Source organism: Barbatula barbatula (genome assembly GCF_947034865.1).
Source record: "Barbatula barbatula genome assembly, chromosome: 24".
NCBI classification, from domain to species: domain Eukaryota; kingdom Metazoa; phylum Chordata; class Actinopteri; order Cypriniformes; family Nemacheilidae; genus Barbatula; species Barbatula barbatula.
In genome coordinates this window covers 19,447,607-19,464,425 of record NC_136787.1, presented here as the reverse complement: position 1 = coordinate 19,464,425, position 16,819 = coordinate 19,447,607, and the positions used below count along the sequence as shown (strand labels likewise).

Below are 16,819 nucleotides of genomic sequence, written 5' to 3'. Positions count from 1 at the left end.
CAGGTTCTAGTTCAACTAAAAACTGAATTTAAAGTGTTAATACTGTTCTGTATCCCACAATGCAGTTCTGATATACATGACCGTCATATGTCCATATATCGTTATTTCTGTATGGCATGTGTTCGTCTTTGCTTTTTCTGCTGAGGAACAGTTCTTTCTTCATAAACTGTTAGGATGATCAGGGTTTACTCAAACATGGATTAAATATTTAACATATTTGTATTGATGTAGAAGATAATCACTCAACATGAGCAAACATGGAAAGGTCATGTGTCATCAATGCCTTTCAGTAAAAACAGATTTGAGTCTTTATTATTCGACTAAATGAGATGTAAATAAAAACAAGCATGTTTATGTGACTAGTTTATTTCTTTAGGTCAAAGGGTTTATTGACATCGATGGGGTCAAATCATTCAGTTATATTTGATGTACATAAAACAAGGGTGTCAAACGTGGCCTTTAAAGACACGACTAAGCATTCAATTCTAAAAGTGAATCTGAAATCTTGTAAACAAGGCACATGGACCTTTGCCGGAGTCAAAGCAAAAGGATGTGAAGACAAATGCAAGTCCATTATTAGAACAATTGTGTGTTTTGACATATATTTCTTTTGTATAGTAAATTCATACAGCGGCTAAAACTCAAAATCTTCAATTCCTAACTGTTTGCACAGATTTATAATACTGTTAATGAAACGTCATTTTTTTGCTCAGTTTGGCAGTCTGTTTTGTTTCTCTAAAGGTTTTCTGCATGAATGCTACATGCTAACTATGCACTTTAGTTTTTTCTGTATTCTTCACGTAAACCTTTACCTGCAAGGTCTGTTTGCTCTACTATAGAAAATAAATCACATTGTGCTATTTTTTATGTACTAAGTAACATATCATCATCACTGTTGTCTTTTTTCATCACCGCAGTGTTGATCTTTGTAAACAGTAACATGCATAGACTAAAACTACACGTCTCCATGTCTAGAACCTGTGCTGTGTGCGTTCTTTCTCTAGCAAACTCATTTATTTGAACGTGAGGAAACCTTTGGATATTTGTTTTCTACTGTTTCATGAAATGCTCATATCGGGTGTAAAACACAAATCAAGATTTCTGATGAAGATCATCCGCAAACATTGTTTGATAATTTAAGAAAGAGAAACATATATAAACAACACTATTCCTTTATATTTCAATACTAAAAAAAACCATCAAATACTTATTTTCTTTCTAAACGATGTGACTCAACACGGCTGCATTTGAAAAGGTATGTGTTTAGAAAATAATACATTATAGCACCCTGTCAGAATGGCAAAAGGAAATGATTCGATGATTTATAATCTTGTTTAGAGAAACTATCTATTCCATCCTGGTGTTTATATGTGATGATATGTTTTTTAAATGATAAACTAAGTGTCAAACAGTTGAACGTGTTGAAGCTTTACTGTCATTCCGATCATCCCTCAAGATACTGCATGCTAAACAGAAGAACAATGTGTGTAATATCTCTTCTTTTAGCATTAATCATTGTTTTTGTAGCCTTCTGTTAATATTTTCATGTTCTATGGAGAAGTCTCGACTAGCTTCAACCAAACACCCATCACTTCCATTCATTCTGTATTACAGTATCTAGAGATTTTGTCACAGTTTAACGCTCTTGAACGAACTCCTTTACATCAGAACGTTCAGTCCTCGAGCTAGCGCGGTGTCTCATTTCTCGCTCTTGTAGCAGTACACGCCGTACAGTTTCTGCTTCTTATCAGGGAACCCAGAGAAGCGTACGGCAGCCTCCGTGGGACTACAGCGCCGGCGTGGACGTGAGATGGGGTAACGCACGCTACCGTCAGCCAGCCAGCCCGCGTCACAGCGGTCGTAGCCCAGCAGCTTCCACGCCGCGTACATCTGACCCACTTTAGCCATCTGAGAGCCATCTTTCTTGCAGGCCTGCACCGCCTCATCGTACGTGAGTTTGGAAGGATGAATCAGGTAGTAGAAACGTCCTGGAGAAAAATCATGCAAGAAGTTGAAAAATTCTTCACGTGGTTGACAAAAATCACCACTATTGATCAAATGGAAAACACTGTATTTTAAATAAAAAACATTTCGTATATTAAGTAATTAAATACTGTGTTTTTGAAGATGGTTCCAGTTCAATCAAATCAAGGTCTTGTCACAAGCTTCTTTTAATACTTTTTATATTTGGCAAACCCACCAATAGCAATGATTTATGAGAAATAATTATAATGAAATAAGGTGATATGTTTAAAAAATATGTATGGCATCACTTTCTTGTTTCTACATGAGTTGTATCGTTGTGGTTGTCAAAAGTCTTTCATTGTGCAGCATTGAGAACGAACCTTTGAAGTTAGAAGTGAAGCAGTAGACATCATATCTTTCTTTTTGCTTGTCGCGCGTCCCATAAGACCTCACACCGGGAATGGTGTTTTTTCCACCACACTGTTCTCTGGGTTTGGTGATGGGGTACTGAACGGATCCGTCACTGAGCCAGCCGGCGTTACACCAGTCCAGACCGTCTCTCCAGGCGTCGTACAGCTGCTCAAAAGATGCAACGATAGCATCCTGATCTCTACAAGCTTTCTCAGCATCATAGAAGTTCAGGTTATAGCGACCCAGACGAGGAAAATACGGGAACACGATGCCTGTGGAAGGTCATTATCATTAATGTTTAAAAGATATTTTATTAAATGGTTGTATTTGCAGTGTAGCTCAATTGATAAAGCATTGCACTGCAATATATATAATACAAAATAAAAAATGATGTATGCTTTTAGTCTACAGTATAAAGTGTTTGCCAAATGCATAATTGTAAATCACACGTCCGATCTTTCATTGGGAAATAATGTGGGAATCTGGCAATAATCACATTTGTAGTTGCTAAATCAATGTTTTCTCATCAAGTAAATATAAAATTTGGGGTTTTATTGCAGGCAGCTGGAGACGGGCCATGGCTGGATACGGTGTTGATAAAACTAAATGTGCCATTGTTTATATTGCACAAGTGTGAAGTCAGCAGCAGAGTGTTATCACACAGCCTGGAGGATTCTGGGATATGACATCACGTGATGTCATTTCATTTACATGAATAAACCAGTTCAAATGAAATGTTGCTGTGCTTTACCTTGCAGGTCGAGAGTCACGACGGTCGTGTCATCTTCCAGTCCATCGATGATCTCACACTTATACTTCCCATAATCCTCCAGTGTGATGTCTGCGATGACGAGCGAGGCGTCGTTCTCTCCGTCGTTAAGGAGGTGCACGCGGCCATGGAAGGGACCGTAGCTCTTTTTGTGGAAGCCCATGGCTACAAACACATTGATCTCCTTCAGGTAGTCTGATGTGAGTTTGGTCCATTTAATCCTCAGCTTGGGGTTCGGGACGGATGAGGGATCCCGCTTGAATTTGCACGGCAGTGTGGCGTTGCCTCCTCGTAGAGAGATCACTTTGGGTTGTGCTGCGTCAACTGTGAGCTGAGGGCCATTTTCTGTAAATCACAAGAGAGAGAGAGAGAGACATAAGGTGACATTAGATCAAGTACAAGAGAAAGATAATAAGATGCTGAATTTCAGAGACTTGGCCGTGGCTCAGAGAACAGCCTGACAAAGTTTTGATGTGTTTTTTCCTGAATTTTAAGTGATATTTATTCTATTAGACTCTTTAAATTGGTTGTTTTCTTTCTCAAAACTTGATATATTGACTGTATTGGTTAGCGTCCAATAGCTTGAGATGTTTAGTGAGCAAGGCAGCGTAAATCTAATCTCGCTTTGGCTACAGGCTGTTTTGGTTTTGCGAATACACAAAAACTGTTTGCCAGATTTTGGAGAGATGAAAAATCCCCTTCATATTAATGACGGAGGAACTGTTCTCCAGTTTTAAACCTTCATGAAAGACACAAATAAACCTTTGGTGAATAATATTTCATTTATTGCATGTAGTGTACAGTATTGTTAGTCCTCTGATAGATTTTCTTTCTAGGTTTATGGTGGTACCAGAGAAAGTTCAATTTAGATTTACAGCCGCTTCTTACCATCGAGATAAGCAGTAAATTATGAAAGAGAAAAAGAAAGAATTTTGAGTGTATCATCTTCAGAATGTTTGTTGTTGTTGTCTTCTACAGCGAGTTAAAGGCATCTGGTTTTCATAAAAGCTCTGAAGTGACGGGAAACATTTAAGATGTCAGTGACGTGTGAACATTCTGAGGTAACAAACATGTTTACTCAAATGTGCAAAAAACTACCCTCTCCAAAATAAAGCTTTCAGAAATGGGCTGTATGGTTCCAGAAAGGATCTCGAACAAGTTTCTTTGTAGTGGAAAATCCTCCAGACAATAAAAAAAGATGAGAAGTACGTTTAAAAACTTTAACAAAAAGGTTTTTGGGAGCAAAACTGATTCTTATGTGGCATGGCTGCAAGGAACCTTTCATAGCACCTTTAGAGTGAAACAGTTGTAATGAAGAAGTCTTGGGTTGTCGTCTGAGCCTGCTTATGTGTGATGCTTTAATAGTATCAACAGATCTTTACAGTATTGGTGCTCATGTAAAGTGATGATGGTGTCAGAGTAAATATAAAAAGCCTCGGCTTATCAGTTATTCTGAACATTCCATCTAACTGTGTCCTGTGACGTGAGCCAGAAGAGCCGACACCTAATGAGATAATGACTCTCTAGAGCTGGAGGGGAACTAAACATTTTGGGGATGGGCAGTACAGCCCTCTCTCTCTTTCTCTGTCTCTCTCTCGTGCAAACACACTTTACCTGAGATGTAAATGGTCCTGTAGTGTTCCAGGTCACTGTACGCATCCTCAAACTTGTCTGCGTGGCTCACAGAGAGGAGGAAGAGGGTCAACAGAAACATCATCTTGTTCATAGCAATGGGGGGTTGGTGTGGTCACTTCACTACATAGAGAACAAACACACACACACACACACACACACACACACACAGACGGGGGAAGTGAGACAGAATGTGTGTATTTGACTTTATTATACAATGTCATGTCATTCTTAAAGGGACGGTTCACAAAAAAAGAATTCAGTCATTTATTCATCTTCATGTCAAGCCTTCATGAGTTTATTTCTCATCAGAACACAAACGGAGATATTTTTAAGAATATTGCTCATCAAACTACTCTGAACTCCATTGACTTCCATTGTATGAAGAAAGAGTCAGATTTACAACCACATGAAGATGAATAAATGTTTGTCTCTTTAATGCAGTAACAGGGATTTTGTGTAACAGTCATCAGATGCCCTGCATTGTGCAGTGCTGTCACACACACGCACACACACACACACACACACACACACTGTACATGAACACTGTGTCCTTTTCACCCAGCAATGTTATTTCACATTTCCACATAAGTAGAAAAATTACAACAACAAGACCATTCAACTTTTACATGCATGCATCTTAAATAACACATCTGTAGTGTTCAGCAGCAGCGCTGCAGACCTGCGTCCCGTACCCTTCACCATAAGAGAACAGCTAGAACAAAACTTTGCAGGCTCACTTCTAAAGCACGAATTCAGAAAGCACTTACCATCTTACAGAGCACTCGACACATGAGACCTGGAGATGAGTGTGTGTTTGTGGGATTGATCAGAGATTCTTCATTTATTTGAGAGTGCTGACGCACTGAGGTCCTTCCTCTCTACTGCAGTCAGCACAAGTGCTCTGCAGAGTAACCAAACCCCCCCATCATTACGCATACAGGATCCCACCTCTCTCTCTACAGTACACTACACTCCAAACTCAAATCATATTAAACATCTACAGAACTAGTTTATCTCAATTGATTTGGGATATTTTTGCACCTAGAGTAAAATATGGAATTATGTAGTTTAAACAACAAAATAGTTTAAGATGAATTTGTCTGAAAATGTTTTCATCTTATGTTTATTATTTTCTTTATACACTTATTTATTTTATATTTGATTGTTCGTAGTGCTTTGGAAAAGCGCATTATACATTAAATGTATTATTATTATATAATTATTAAAGATATCAGTTTGGCCCGAAATCAGATCTCACATTGACATTGAGATATTAAGCAGAGGATTTATATAAAGCAACGTACAACAACGAATAAGGAATTAAACTTTTGAGAGGGAATAATTGAGAAGTGCAAAAATTGTAAACAAAGGAGGATATTTTTGTCAAATTTTGCTTATTTGTGAGCTGGAAAAAAAACTCATGGATTGTTGTTTTAAATACAGTATAGACAAACACAGCCGTTGGGTCAAATAAATCACAGATACATGTTAACGTGAGGTTTGGTTTGTTCACATTGGAGTCAATGGAATAAAAAAAACTAACAGAGAACATTAGACAAAGGGTGCAGTTTACTGTGTTAAATTCCCCCATGAGTCCACTTTAATTTATCATTATGACACAATTGTTAGAGCTGAAAGAGTCTATTCCCACCCGTTTTCATGTAACGACTGTCAAACACGCAGTGATTTCAGGGTGACTGTAAACCAAACACAGACGGTTAACTCTTATTCATACTAACAGAAGTGTTGACAGAGAACAGTAGTGTCACCAAACCCTTTCCTATTGTGTCCTGTGAGGTCAAACACAGAGAAAACAACCCATAACCGTTACAAACACACACAAAGACTCATTCACATCATCAGGAGTTCTATTATTATCTTCTAGTAAATGAGGCTGTGATTCTGAAACAGACAAACTCCTTCAAAGTTTGACGTTTGACTTTAAACACTGAATGCAGCTTCATCTTATATTTCTTTAGTTTTGACTGTTGCTGTCGTGACATAAGACCAAATGAAGATGATTTCACCGGTAGTTTTTGATCAGACGAAGTTGTGTTGACAGGTTCAGTGTTGGAGTGTGCAGTGAAATGTGAGCGGTCGGGCATGGCATCATCTGTTCAAGTCTGGAAAACATCCCATTTAAACATGATTGTTGAACTCCAGCACAGATTGTCCCAGATGTGCAGAACTTTCCCTTCCTCGTTTGGAAATCCTTTCTGCAAAACCCAAACCTTTCACTTTTTAGACATTTGTTAGACGTTGTTTAGTTAAATGTGCTTTTAGGACAATGTCTTTTAAAGATGCTTTGACTCAAATGAACTTTCCTCCTGTAAATCCTACAGATTTATTTATACACAGGGTTTGGCTCATAAACAACACCATCCCAAAACAGTCTTTCATCACAACAGAAAATATGTCAGCAGACGCACACGCTTTAATGTCATACACAGTTTGACTACACAATAGTTACCGCAGGGCTGGACTAGGACAAAAAAAGGGGCCTGGCATTTCTACTCAGACAGGCCCACCACAATGGGTCGGACACAACCAACCAGTACACCATCCTTGCGGTCCCTGTAGATATGCATATCTACTGTTCCATTCCCCCAAAAACCTACAAAGCTGAGAACTAAGTGCCATGGACCAGTGTACCAGTGCAAGTGGACCATTGTACTCACTCTCTCTTGACTGACTCCCTGGTGATAGACCTATACCTACTTGTGGTGTGATTCGCGAAAATTAAGCGTTAGTAAGGGAAGCCAAACAATCCAATAGTGGGATGAGACAGCGGGGTATTACAGAGCTCGCGCCGCGCTGACATGTCATCTGCACGATTCAATTTCCTATCGCCAACCGATGGGCAGCGTGGCACCAACCAATCCGCTGCACTGACCAATTAAAACATATACAATGTTCATTTGGCGCCACTCATTTACATTTTACCCATAAACCTCTGCTATTAATAACATAAATAGTTGAGGTAAAATGGCTAGGCGCAAAATGTTCTACAATAATAAAATAAATTACCTGAACATGTAAACTGTCCTATATAATTTCCAGGAGGTTGGCGTGCTCCTCAAGACTACGATTTTGGAAGTCATTGAAGTTTCTGCTTTGTACAGGTCTTTCCGTAGCCTCTATAGTATAGAGTCTATACATATGTGCAGTTCTTCAAAGTATCGATGCAAAACACTACCGTTTACTTGTACACTATTAAAGATAATTATAAAAAAATATTATGCATTTCATCCTGATTTCCTTTGTCTTCTGTAGGGAAAAACTGATAGACTTGTGTAAATGTAAACAAATGTAAATGTTTTTAAGGAATGAGGGGTTTCTTTATTGTACATTTGAGTGTACGGTTTGCGCTGTTTAAATAACGTGTGCACTGACGAGGAGTCGGCTGGCTGGGCGATTGAATCGCGCAAATGACATGTCAGCGCGGCGCGAGCTCTGTAATACCCGCTGTCTCATCCAACTTTTGGATTATTTAGCTTCCCATAGTTTGCACGAGTTGAAAAATCTGAAATTTGGTTCTTCAGCTTTCCATAGCACATAATGCGCAGCTATCCTCTCAACTAAATCCATGTCCGCCATTTCGCAATTAGACGGGCGCCGCCTGACAGAAGCCTCTCCATGACGCGAATGAAGCGAGTAAAAGTAAAATGTTCAAGCGTAATTAGGTGTGAACACTCTATAAGACACTGATTGCATCTGACACGAGAAACTGGGGGGGTGGAGTCTGTTAAGAGAGGATTGGGCCAGCCCAGTGTCAGTATGGAAAATGAACCAATGGGCCGTTGTCCCTGCTTTATGGGCCGGTCGTTGGCCGATTAAAATAATATAATATTATATTATATCGGCCCCCAAGTGCGTCGGCCCACCGGGCATTTGCCCGGCATGCCAGATTACCAGTCCAGCACTGAGTTACTGTAACATTTCCTTAGAATATTGTGTTACGCTCTTTGACCCTTTAAAGGGCTCTTATGATACTGCTAAAACAAATATTATGTTTTTTTAGATGTAATGCAGCGTGTAAACACAATATAAGGTGTTGTTATGTTTGTTTCTCCTCTTTGCTCCGCCTCTCTGACACGTGCAGATTTTTTAAAAACCTCATGGCTCTGAACAGCGAGGTGTGCTGTGATTGGCCTGTTCACCAGTGTGTAGTGATTGGTGGAATACTGTAAGCGTGTGAGGGAAATGTAACGCCTCTGACCATATTTGGAACATCAGGTTCCTCTTCAATTGTTCTGACAGATACGCCCACATTACTTGTGTTTACATTTGGGCGGTCTTAGTCAAATCATACCACGAGCTGATGTAGATTTGTGGGGGTGTGGCTACACGAGGTGTTTCAGGCAGGTCTGGGTGAACATTCGCTTTTAGATAGAACGCATCTTTTGTTCCCACACTTTCATTTTTGCAACTATATGTGTGTCTAATACATGCATGGCCAACTTATAACACACCAAAGACACATGACCCCTTTAAACGGCTTTCACAATAGAGAATTGTAATACATTTACCGTTTCTTAAATCAATTATCACACATCTGTTGGTTATTTACAGGACTCATCCTGTGGAAAACAGAGAAAAAGCTTTGAATCTGCTGTGTGCTTTCTGGAAAAATAGTAAATGACAAAGATGAAAACTTGTGATGTTTTTTTAATAGTGAGTGTGATCATGTACAGATGTTCTGTCATCAAGCTAAAGAGAACATACACAGTAAACTCAGTATGTATACATTATATGAATACTAGACTGGTCTATATTTGTATTAGAGCTGTAATTCTTTTTTGTTAACAATCATAAATAGTTGAGCAAGTACATAAACCGTTGAAAACTGGTAAACTAGATTATAATCCATTTGATGTCTTTAACCCATGTAAACATATTTAGATTAACCTGAAACTTGCTCTTTCAAACAGAGATGGCGATAGAGAGGCAAAGGTGATAAATGACAGCTTTAAATGGATTTGTGCTGATGATGATATGGAGTAAGAGAAGCGCTGGAGGCGGTTAAAGCTCTACAGATGATGGTGATGTTTCTCAGGTGAGTACAGGACAGACTGTGACTCATGTTTAATGATTATATTCACATCACATCAGTCAGAGAGAGAGAGAGCAGAGCTTTTCTCTTCAAACAAGACGATCTGTTTGAAGAACACATTAAACATCAGACTGATGACAGATAGATGAAGTCTTTTATTTAGTGTCCTGTTTATTAAAGGCCTTTCAGTGTTTGTGTTAACATGAACGGAAATGTCATATTTGACTGTTTACATCACTGAGAACTGATCTGAGATCTGCTGACATAAACACTGAAGAAACACAACTGCGTGAATGTATTCTATAAGATCTTTACTGCTAAAAGAAGTTAAGTGCAGAATTTAAAGTCTGTTATTATAAGGAAAGGATCTTGAGTTAATGGAACCAAAACATTTCTTCTGTGGCATTGCTGTGAAGAATCTTTTTTAAGAGTGAAGACTGCGCTTTTCACAGAAGAAATGTAGAAATAGTTTATATGTGTTTCACATCTGACCCTTTGGAGCAACAATATGCAAAGGTCAGAAAACAGATCGGCTATTCAGCGTGAACAATAAAGAGACTTTGTTCTGAACAATACAAAGACTGTTTCTGAATCAAATATAAAACAGTGATGTGTGGCAATGCATACTAACTTACTGAAAACTGCACACTATATACTGTTATAATATCTTCTCTTTTAGACGGTTTCAAAGTGACAAGATAAACAAACGTTTCTCCGCATGTGTGGGTTCACGGACTGTCCTTAGCATTCACTTCGTACACATTCACAAACAACAGAGTTCCTGTAGATTATTTCTGATAAAAAGCAAAAGAAACCCAGAGGAAGTGTTACTTGTCTAAACTTGTCTCTCCGTTATTTAGAATTTAGACTGCGACACCAAACTCAACCACTAAATGTCAGTGTACCGTATACGGTTTCTATAAATGCAAACGAACTAGATCAACAAATTGTTTTTTTACTCAACAAATCATTGTTTATACAATTATTATACAATAAAATAATCATATAAATGAATATGAACATAAATTTAATTTAAATATTCACATTATTAGACAATAGCCAAACACAGGCCAGAACTGCAGTCAAGCCGTGTGATGAAACAGTCTATAGAAATGGTGTAAGTGAAACACAAGTCTTTAAGAAATGTCTCACATTGTAAAGAACAGGGTGATAGTGAGCAACTGATGTTCATCATTTTAAACACATTAAGATTGAATTGCATTGAAAACTCAAATTCCTGTAAATTATTTCCTGTTCCAGCATGAGTGAGGTCTGTGTGCTCAACACATAAAGAGTCTTTGAGTTTAACGGCACAACCTGAACGACACGTCTCATAAAGTAATGGACGATAAACCGCAGACGGACTTTCGGATCATTCTTAAAGGTGATGTGTGTTCATACTTCTGTTTAAACACACATGATGTGTTTTTTTACTATATTTTTACTAATTTACTATAGTCCATATATATAATAGTAATAATGACTACACTTTGTTAATTTGTACTGAAGTGTTTTGCCATATATACTATGTAGTTAGTAATAGACACAACAGATATTTTGTGTAATGGAAGTTTAAGACATGCTTTCAAACTGAATAATTTTGAGTTGGTTTCGTGATCGAAGTAACACAAAATGTGTCCTTATATTTACACACAGAGATGTGTTCAGTTCAGGACAGATTGTGTTGTTTTTGGATTTGAGTTCAATAGTATTCTTATAATATATTTGAAGGTTAAAAGTACTGCAGTATCTTGGTATTTACTACAGTTCACTATAGTACGTTATATTGTTTACTATAATAAATGTTTTATGTCTAAATATTTTCCCGTACGCCCTGTCCTGAACTCTCACACCACTGACTACGTGTTTTTTATGTCTCTTTCATCTGTGTTTGATATAAGAGACACGTGTTGAACGTCTGACACAAACCATTACTTAGAAAACGTTTCTTTAATCATTTGAGCATCACAGCCGGTGTAAAACCAGCTCAACAAATACCATGACGCTGGCACCACAGACGCTGGAGTGTTTTAAAACCAGTTTAAAAATAGTCATCACTTCTGCAATTACACAACAAGGGCCTATTTATTCAGGTTAAAAACGCTCTGTAAGGAGTGGGCCTGTTGCTCTCGGGCACGGCTGTTTATCTAATGCAGAATTCCATACCGCAAATAAACCCTTCATTGAGTAAGAATGTTTTCCTGCAGTCGCGCACGGAGCGGGTTCACGGCGAGCCCCCCGCCCAGAATCTCATTAGAGTTCTGTGGGTTATGACGTCACACTCGCACCACCTTGACACACACAAAGAACCCTCAGTGCCTAAACTACGACCTTCAGCCGATCCCCACACCACCACCTCAACAACTTCACTTTCATTCACACATTATTCATTAGGATCTACGTACAACATATGACACAGATGGAGACAGTGGGCTGTGCTAGCTTCACAACTCATGAAACATGTGGATGTTATCATACTCTGGGCTGTACATGCTACGAAGAATTTAATAGTGTAGCACGCGTGCGATACAGTTTGACCGTGTGCATTAGCCGCTTGTTTGTATGAAGTGCGTTTGTTGTTGTGCTTGTTCGTTTGTGAGGTTAACTAATGGCGCACAACACTCTTTATTTACATATGATCTGTGCGATGTGGGAGGGATCACGAAAGCGGAATTCTACTATTTAAATATGTCCTCTGCTTGTTCTGTGTGTCTGAGTGAGAGTTGAGCACTTTAACATGTTACAAGCGTGACACTCATGGATTTGTCTGTATCTTACTATACTAAATGTACAAACTGTAGTAAACACCATAGTATACTTTAATATGTGCTATAGTAAGGTTCAAATATACTATAGTAGCTACAGATAAAATGTTACTGCAGTTTAAATATTATAGTATACAGTATTTTATGGACAAATGTATTAACTACTGTATAGTAAAGCATTGATAATACAGAATTTAGGAAAAAACGAACTTGGTATAAAAAATGATATCGCCCAAAGTTATCCATTCGTATAACATTAATGTCCTTTATCAGTTACCTCTCTATTTATGTGATGACCTGCACTTGTGTTTCTTAAAGATGATAACAGACGTATATTTTTGCTACAACTGTTTGGCCCTTTCTACAAAACTTTAAACCTCTTAAGTGGCGGTGCTATGTGCAGAAAAAGTTACCGTACAGCCCTGATACTGTAAGTGTCGTCTGAGAGGGACCGCCGTACACAATACACACGGACCCCATACATACATGATCTGATGTCTTCAGTGCATTGTAAACATTTCCTTAGTGCTTCATTTGAGTGTATTGTTTTTCATACAGGACCATCTGATGCTGTTTGAGCTTTCTACAATAACTGCCAACACATCCTCAACTACACAACAATGATCCAGAAACAACCAACGAGGATTTACAGACCTGATGCAAGAAAAAACACTTTTCAACCTTAAAGATCTACACTGAAGACCCTGTCAGGTAACATCAGGGATCATATAGTCAACTCAATGATTTCTGTAAATATGCAGATTTGTCCATCATCATTAATATAACATTAACATCAGTGATGCACATATATGTACATTTTGGCCGATAACGATTATTCTTAAGCATTGGAAGCCGATAACCGATATATTGGCCGATATACAGAATCTAAATATGGATATAAAAATCCCTAAAACTGAAACAAAAGGTGGATTAACTGCTTTTATATGAAAACATTCACTGCAGAAAACAAGGAAACCGTTAGTTCTCTTTTCCTCCTGTAAATCATGAACCAAGCCTACTTTACACTAGTTAAACATTATTGAACTAATTCTGGTCTCTTCTTTTATTCAACAAACAAACTATAGATGTTCTTCCAGAGCAACCCAGAGGAATGTTCTTAACAGCCACGAGTCTAACAGATCTCAAGACAGAAAGCATTCAGACAGCAGTCTGATTCAAACAATAAGCTTTTGTTTCTACAATTCACACCTTCATAAATATCTACATACTGTATCTACAACAACAATGTTTTGCTAATATCAGTAAGTGAATGATCACGACAGAAAAACAAAACTGTGCTGGATCTGAACTGTGAGCAGCTGAAGAAGTTTAACCAGAGGAAATTATTTATTATGTATCAGCTATAATATATCGGCCGATACCGATAACATTCAAAATGACCATTTAGCGGCCATTACTGATATGGAGGATAATTTATTGTGCATCCCTAATTAATATAACTTACAATTCATAGAGCAGATTATATATTACATTCCTGTTTCATCTAAACAAAAGACCTGAAGAAAGATTGTTCTGTTTGTTACTCGATGTTTAAATGATTCTCTAATGAAGAGAGACATTAACCTGTAGGTCGGCCCGTTCTACATCACACACCTACACTGAGCAGGAATGAAAGGTCAGATGGAAAATCTACTGGTTTAATGTGTTCTGTCAGCCATGTGAGGAAAAAGGTCAAAGTTCAGCTGCGGTCATCACCTACCAATGAATGTATCTGTGGAAAATCTGGCAACATGATCTTACGATGAGCAGCTGTGACCCCCAAACATCACACATCACTTTCCCAATGAATACCAGAACCCTTGTGTGTTTTTATCTTTAATAGAAACTGAAGATGTGCTGCTGAAATATCTCGCTCCGAACCGATAGATGGCAAACTCCTCACAGAGCACTTCATTCATGTGTGAAATAAAGGCATGCATTATTCATTTATACACACACTCACAATATTTGTTTAACCAGCTGTTTTCCTCTGTATTGAAGTACGCACCCCTTTCTCCTCTTAAGAACATTCAGTCATTACAAGCCAGGTTTCTATTGGCCTTCAATATGCGCATTGAAAATACGCCCAATGGAAACACGCAAATTTCTCAAAAACTCCCATGTATCGCAAAATAAAAGTTCAAACGCTCGCATCAGGTCACAATTGCATAAACTTAGTCGATAAGTTAAGACAGCGTCTTAACAACCAATCTCACTGACTAGCAATCGGTTAGGACTAATCAGTCTTACCTTTCCTATTTCGATTAGCCCAATCTACCTTTTCATGTAACAGATTTAAAGAAGGAATCACCAGTCTTGAAGAAAAACATTGATGGCTAACCTCTAAGACTAGTCTAAGAAGTTTATGCAACCGGCCCGAGGTGTTTTTTCAGACAATACAATAAAGGCATATTTTGCAAAACTGCAATGGAAACATTTTTTACAAGTATTTATAAGTCATATGACAATATGTTGGCAGAACATTTGGAAAGATGGATGTATGGAATTCACATTAAGTAATATCTTATATGATGGCCCAAATGCAGGAAATCGTATGGAGATTTATAGGAACAGTGAGGTACTATGAAAATATATAAGGAAATATAGACATTTCTCTTGACTCTTTCATCACATCAGATGGCACTATACAGTAAACGCCAGAAGAATCAAAATACATTTTAATCGCACAACATCATTTAATGGACCCACGGTATCGTTTTAATTGTCATTTAGTAAACATTGCTTAATTTTGCGCAAATCTGTAGTGGAAACAGACTCCAGTTCAACACTTTCTGGAGTCAGACTGAGAAATAACACTGAGAAGAAGCGGTTTGTGTTCATGTTATACACCACACAGCAGCTTTAACACATTAACCTCACAATACACATCATGACAAATGCGTTTGATTCATGAATTACTTCAAAACCTCAGAGACATAAAGCACAGACATTCTCAGTCATTATCGCAAAAGCACATTACACTTTATTTTACTTTATATTAAAAAAACAACATGAGGTCAAACAGAGAATTGTTTTTAAATTATCAATGAGATATGACGTAATGTTAATTAATCATATTTGATCAATGTTTGACGCAACTCCGTGTCTACAATATAAACTGTGTCGTACTTGTTCATGTAGCCTAATTCAGCCCTAATATGCATAAATTAAACAATAATAAACATTTGTTGTGCTTTATTTGTCCTGAGAGAGAGAGAGAGAGGGAGAGAGAGAGGGAGAGACGGAGAGAGAGAGAGAGAGAGAGAGAGAGAGAGAGAGAGAGAGAGAGAGAGAGACGGAGAGAGAGAGGGAGAGACAGAGAGAGAGAGAGAGAGAGAGAGAGAGAGAGAGACGGAGAGAGAGAGGGAGAGACAGAGAGAGAGAGAGAGAGAGAGAGAGAGGGAGAGACAGAGAGAGAGAGACAGAGAGAGAGAGAGAGAGAGAGAGAGTCTTACCTTGTGAAGCGGATCAGCGCTGAATGATCTCTGACTGTCTCGCGACTCAACTTCACCTCACAGAACAACCCGCGGGAAAAAACACGCGCACGTCACGCGCGCGCCCGCGCACAGCGTCGTCATGATGTTCGCTTCTGAAGTATTTTAATTCTGCATCTACTCAAGTTGTGTTTCTCTGTACTCATGACGGTTTGCTCATGTTACTCATGTTTTATGCACTTAACTGAAAGCAGTCATAGCATTTAGTTGAGTTGAACTCAGTACAGCTGTCGATCATTTCTTGCGTGGGTTCTCGTGACAGATATGATGCGCTAGTGTTGTGTGTTGATGTGCACCTAATGTCACCTCTCCAGATGAACACGTTAAAATCTCATTCATGCCGTGAAAGAAAGAAACGAACCCACGGGTGTCATTCATGCATGAGTGGGTTGAGGCTATAATACGCTAATATAAGACTTTTGTTCGGGTTTTCAGTCTGGACTTGTTGTCTGTGCCAGTTTGCAGATTTGATCGGTTAGTGTGTTTCTATCTGTAAAGTCTGCAACTGTATGATGTCTAGTTTAAAAGATCTGTTCCGATTTTAAAAGTGTTGTAGTGTATTCAGCCATAACACGTTTATGTCAGGTTGTCACGCGTGCTGTGCAATTAAAGGGACAGTTCACCCAAAAATGTTAATTCCGTCATCATTTACTCACCATCAAGTAGTTCCAAGTCTGTATTCATTTGCTGAACACAAAGGAAGATATTTGGAAGAATGTCGGTAACC

The 16,819-nt window shown here is 38.4% G+C and overlaps 1 protein-coding gene across 2 annotated transcripts; it reads right to left on the bottom strand.

Annotated features, from left to right (window-relative positions):
- Positions 1-353: 353 nt before the first annotated feature.
- On the bottom strand, positions 354-16,165 carry hapln1b (hyaluronan and proteoglycan link protein 1b). Of its 2 annotated transcripts, none has more exons than XM_079449460.1 (5): positions 16,054-16,165; positions 4,760-4,900; positions 3,128-3,490; positions 2,346-2,648; positions 354-1,988 (listed from the first exon to the last, which is right to left on the bottom strand). In XM_079449460.1, exons 2-5 carry the CDS (start codon positions 4,869-4,871, stop codon positions 1,699-1,701), a joined length of 1,068 nt encoding a protein of 355 aa, XP_079305586.1. In that variant the 5' UTR covers positions 4,872-4,900; positions 16,054-16,165; the 3' UTR covers positions 354-1,698. The 2 variants fall into 2 exon arrangements, with proteins under 2 accessions (XP_079305586.1, XP_079305585.1); XM_079449459.1 differs by lacking the exon at positions 16,054-16,165 and adding an exon at positions 5,548-5,669.
- Positions 16,166-16,819: the final 654 nt, after the last annotated feature.

Coding starts and splice junctions, on each gene's coding strand:
- hapln1b (XM_079449460.1), bottom strand. CDS start 4,871: ATGAACAAGATGATGTTTCTGTTGACCCTCTTCCTCCTCTCTGTGAGC. Junction 3,491..4,759: donor CAGGACCATTTACATCTCAG/GTAAAGTGTGTT, acceptor TGTGATTTACAG/AAAATGGCCCTCAGCTCACA. Junction 2,649..3,127: donor CGTGACTCTCGACCTGCAAG/GTAAAGCACAGC, acceptor GACCTTCCACAG/GCATCGTGTTCCCGTATTTT.